Source organism: Lipotes vexillifer, unplaced genomic scaffold (assembly GCF_000442215.2).
Source record: "Lipotes vexillifer unplaced genomic scaffold, Lipotes_vexillifer_v1.1 scaffold59, whole genome shotgun sequence".
In the NCBI taxonomy this organism is placed as follows: domain Eukaryota; kingdom Metazoa; phylum Chordata; class Mammalia; order Artiodactyla; family Lipotidae; genus Lipotes; species Lipotes vexillifer.
In genome coordinates this window covers 1190218-1195263 of record NW_006791208.1, presented here as the reverse complement: position 1 = coordinate 1195263, position 5046 = coordinate 1190218, and the positions used below count along the sequence as shown (strand labels likewise).

Below are 5046 nucleotides of genomic sequence, written 5' to 3'. Positions count from 1 at the left end.
GTACATGGGCCTCTCACTGTTGTGGCCTCTCCCGTTGCGGAGCACAGGCTCCGGACGCGCAGGCTCAGCGGCCATGGCTCACGGGCCCAGCCGCTCCGCAGCATGTGAGATCTTCCCAGTCCGGGGCACTAACCCGTGTCCCCGGCATCGGCAGGCGGACTCTCAACCACTGCGCCACCAGGGAAGCCCAGAAGTACTCTTTTAAAAGTTAGATTCTTAATTCTACTTTTCAGGGATTTTTTTTTTTTTTTTTTGACCGTGCCATGCAGCTTGCAGGATCTTAGTTCCCCAACCAGGGATTGAACCCAGACCCTCAGCAGTGAAAGCGCAGAGTCCTAACCACTGGACCGCCAGGGAATTCCCTACTTTTCAGTTCTTTTTTTAATTAATTTTTATTGGAGTATAGTTGATTTACAATGTTTTGTTAGTTTCTGCTGTACAGCAAAGTGAGTCAGTTATACATACACATATATCCACTCTTTACTTCTCAGTTCTTAATTCTTTGCTCCAGTGGCACCCGGCTGTGAGTGTAGGGATCTTTGTTGTCAGTGGCTGATGGCCTCAGAGGGACACAGGTGGGACACACAGCTGTTAGGATCCTGTTTAAACCTGAGATTGTGACTTGGGGCTCTGCTGATTTTTGCTGCTTCTGTTGAGGGAAGGCGGGGCATGCGTTTTTTAAGTGGCATGAGTACCACTCTGGCTCTCTCTCCCGTGGTGCAGGGTGAAGTCCTGGGCATTACTAGGTTTGGCCTGGCCAAGATGAAGGAGAGCGTGCTGATGCTGGCCTCCTTTGAGAAGACAGCCGACCACCTCTTTGACGCCGCCTACTTCGGGCAGAAGGACTCCGTGTGTGGTAGGTTTGGTGTTTGTAGCAGCCTCCCCAGAGGCCTTTGTTGATGCAGCTTAGACCATGGCTGGGGCTTCTCAGGAGGTTGGGGAACCTGAGCAGGCAGAGCTTTTACTTAAGAATAAAGTCACAGATCATGGAGTTGGAACTGACCTATCTTTTATCTCCAAAGCCTGACTGTGGCAGCCTGCGTCCCTCACATTTGTAGAAGGCTTCTCTGTCAGTACAGGGAAAAGATCGCCGCTGGGCATGTAGGGATTTTCTAGTCCTCAGAATTACAGTCCGCCACTCCAATCCTGCCCCAGGCACCCGCTGTCCTGACTTCCTGAGCGAGGCAGCCAGCACGCCTGTGCCGGGCACCTTGTATGGCATCTCGGCACATCAGTGAGATGCAGGTATCGAACCCTTTCTCAGTGAGAAGACCGAGGGAACAGACTCTTTTGTGGTGAGCATCTTGCCCTGCACTAGCCTCCTCTCCCACCACACAGCGCCTGTCTGACGGGCCTGCGGGAGAGGGAGCCCGAGGGGCGGCTGTCACAGCAGACCCCTGCCCACCCTGAGTGCCCACCTTGCTCTAGCCTTTCTCGTGCCGCAGCAAGACCCTGTGGCCTGAGGTGGGAGTTTGTGAGGGCCTGGGGCTCCAACAGCGACGCCAGGCCTGGCCTTCGTCCCCGCCGCCAGAGCTCTGCTTCCTAGTGGCCATTTCCCCTCTCACCACCTTGTGTGGATTGGCCACCCAAGACGACGCTCAGGTGGGGCCCCAGTCGGTATATATGCCTATTTTTTGCTCCTGAGATTAACTCTTTCTTTCCCAAGGGTCACAGGTTGCAAATAGAGGAAAAGAGAAATTACATAATTCTTTAAGACAATGAAAGGTAAAAGGAAAGAAAAGGGAGCAGAGATTGGGGCAGGAGAAGGGCAAGGCCGAGGCAAAAATAAGAGCGTGTCTGCTTGACAGCAGGGCTAAGACCCAGCTCCCCAGCTCTACCACCAGGATGGTGGGCCTGGTCTTTGCTGCTGCCCTGCTGTGGCCCCGCCCACTGCCCCTTCTCCACCACTGACCCCTCTGGGCACCTAGTGTGGTCACCCTACCCCAACTTTGAAATCTCCTGGTCCTTTAAATGTTGTAACTCAGTGTCAGCCCTTACTACGTGTTGGTTTTTAGCTTGGTTGTTTGCCTCTCTGGTGCCCTGATAGCACAAAGCCCAGAACATAGCAGGTACACACTTGCTTGTTGTAAAACCAGAAGCCTGACACAGAGCCCAACATTTAGATCTTAAAAATCTGAAAAGGAGCTTGGAGAATCTGCACTGTCACCTTACTCCTGTCGCACTACGAGGGCCCTGCCTTCTGAGTGTCTCTTATTCAGGCTGTGGACTCCAAGCTTGGGGTTCTGTTAAGCCGCCCTGACCCCTGAGCACAGGGAACAAGTCTCTGCTGCTGTCTCCAGGGGGATTGGCATCTGCTTACTATGATCCCATTTGCTTGTCTCCTGGGCCCTAAGTTAAGGAAGTGCTGGGTGGCAAACTTGGGCTTTCCTGAGTGTCATTCAGTATATCCCTGCTGTCTGAGTGTAGCGCTCATGAAGGTGAGGCCCACACGGTGCCTTTGGCTCAGATGGAGAGACCTCTGAGCCAGCAGCGGGGCTGTGAGCGGGCACTGCCCTTCACTGGAATTCCCCCAACCCGTCCAGGAGCGCCATGCCACGCCTTCAGCATCTATAGATGAGGCGTGAAACGAGCAGCCTGGGTTCAATCCGACGATGTATAGTGGGGCTGGGACTCCAAGCCCAGTTTCTGACTCCCAAGTCAGTAGTCTCTCTGTCCTGAAAACCTACCCGTGTGTCGAGAAGCCCTCTAACATCCTTTCTGGTTGGTTTCAGGGGTGTCTGAATGCATCATCATGGGGATCCCCATGAACATTGGCACCGGGCTCTTCAAGCTGCTCCACAAGGCTGACAGGGACCCAAGCCCTCCCAGGAGGCCCCTGATCTTCGACACAAATGAATTCCACATCCCCCTTGTCACATAGTCCAGGGAAGGGGACTATGACCTTGGCTCCTTGTCGTCTGGGAAGGGGCTGGAGGCCAGCAGCTGACTCGTGAGCTTTGTGCTCCCCAGGACCGAGGCCCTACCATCCCCACCATGCTGGCAGTCAGAGAAGCCCCGGCATCCTAGGAGCAACTCACCCAGTGACCCAGACCGCAGCACAGTGCTTGCTGGGGAGAACGGGGATAGGTCTGTTTGTTTGAAACCTAATTAATCTAGGGACAGCTCAGCACCTCCTGCCCACTCCACCTCCCTGGACTTGAGGAGCCCCCAGCCCAGAATCTCTGCTCGTTCCCACCTCACCTGTCCCTCTGTCCACTCAGAGAGGTGTCCCACCCTGACCGGGAGCCAGGTCTAAGCCCCAGGGCCAGGGCACATTCTCAGTTCTTCCATTCCCCAGTCATGCTGCAATCTCCAAGTGTGACATACTAATGTAAATATTGTTACTATTATTTATTTGTCCACTTTGAAGAATTTGGAGTTTTTATTGTTATTTTGGTTTTCCTTTTGAAACCAAGAAGCTATAGATACCAAGAAAGCCAGCTTTGAAGCGTCACTGGAAAAACCGGTTAAGCAAATGGGACGGTGTAGGATTTGTAACTGAGCTGAAACTGTCGTGAGGCCACCTGCTCTGAAACATCTTTTGCAGACCTCCCAGCTACCCTCTTTTTGTCTACTTCCGACCCCATAGTTGGGGCTCAACCTCATGACAAGAGGCAAACCCATCCTTCATGGCCTGGAGACGCCTCACTGGAGTGTGGGGCCTGCTGAGGTGGGCGCTGTCGTGTACACAGAGATGAAGAGTGATGCTGGTCCAGGCCCACACACCACCTGGGCAGCATCCACACCCTCCTGCGGAATCTGCATGTGTGCCCTGCCATCTGCAGCTGAAGAGCTCGCGGCTCAGTTGCAGAGCTGCAGGCCTGGAAAGTGTCCCAGAGGAGTGGCGAGAGAGGGTCCTCCCAGAGGGTGCAAGCAGACACCAGCTCTTGGGGCTGAAGTGGTCACCCAGACAGGAAGGGCGAAGGCCTGCACAGGGGTGCGTGCCAGCTAGGGTTGGGGACGCGCCCCAGGTGGCACAGCAGGCTCCTCAAAGAGGAGATCTGTGACAATAGAAAGCACACGTCGGGCTATGAGGAGAGAACCAACAGGGCATCCTGGGAAAACCTATGTTTAACTGCCTGCTTGGGCTTCTGCCAGTGACTGCACCATCACTGGTGGGTTTTTCAAGGCTTATGAGGGAGTTTTGTGCAACATAGGAAAAAAATGTGTGTAGCTTGTCTTCAGAGAGCGCAGGGTTTTGCTTCTGGAGACGGTGGTTCTTTGTGCTGAATTTGCTCCTGGGGATTGGCCCAGGGCCACGAAAAAGGAACTGCGGCAGCTGCAGATCTGCTCCCTCTGGAGAACGCTCCGTGGATCCTGTCCTCCTTCCTTCCCTGCCCAGAGCCAAGTTTTATCGCTCTGGCTCTTCCTTCCCTCCCATGAGGCCTAGGAAAACCAAGGCTGCTTGGTTGGAAGTGAGACGATAGTGAAAAGTGGGGCTTTGACCCTGCTTTCTGGCTCCATGCACTTGAGAAGGAAGGTCTGCTTCAGAAATGACAGCCTGTTTATCTCAGTGTATCAAGCCACTGGAAGAAACAACAGCACAAACCAAAGAGATGGGCATCTGTTGAGCAAGAAGATGGTTTGGATGATTAAAGAGATGGATGTGGTAAAAGAAAAAGTAGGGGAGAGTCAAAGAATTCAAGCAGTATAATGTACCTACCTTCTTTGGTCATTCCCTAGTCGGCTCCCCAGGTTCTGAGTTAATGCCACTAAGGTACTTAGTGTAACCCTTGGTTCTTGGGTCTGTGTTTGGGATGAGTGCTTTCCCTCCCATACTGACGTGATTTTGAGTTAGGAATTCCTGACCTGAGTGACTTTTCGGCAATGCTCAGGCTTAAATTCTGTTAAAATTAGTTTGACCCCCACACCCATGAGGTTAACTTACAGACTTCTCTTAGGGTGCCAGTGATGTGAAAAAAGGCCATTTTTCACATTCAGCCCCCCCACACACACATCTCTGAACTAAGGTGGCCTGGTTGAAGACGAAGTGTTGAGTCTATCAACAAACTTCTTCAGGGTTGCGCCATGAAGCCTCACCACGGA

The 5046-nt window shown here is 53.0% G+C and overlaps 1 protein-coding gene across 1 annotated transcript in view; it reads left to right on the top strand.

Moving 5' to 3' along the window:
* The window catches only part of POLR3A (RNA polymerase III subunit A), a 52146-nt gene extending 47300 nt beyond the window's left edge, over positions 1-4846 (top strand). The window contains exons 30-31 of the mRNA XM_007464207.1: positions 724-856; positions 2733-4846. Coding sequence (XP_007464269.1) covers positions 724-856; positions 2733-2881 — 282 coding nt within the window. The 3' untranslated portion in view covers positions 2882-4846. The remainder of the gene's footprint in view (positions 1-723; positions 857-2732) is intronic.
* Positions 4847-5046: the final 200 nt, after the last annotated feature.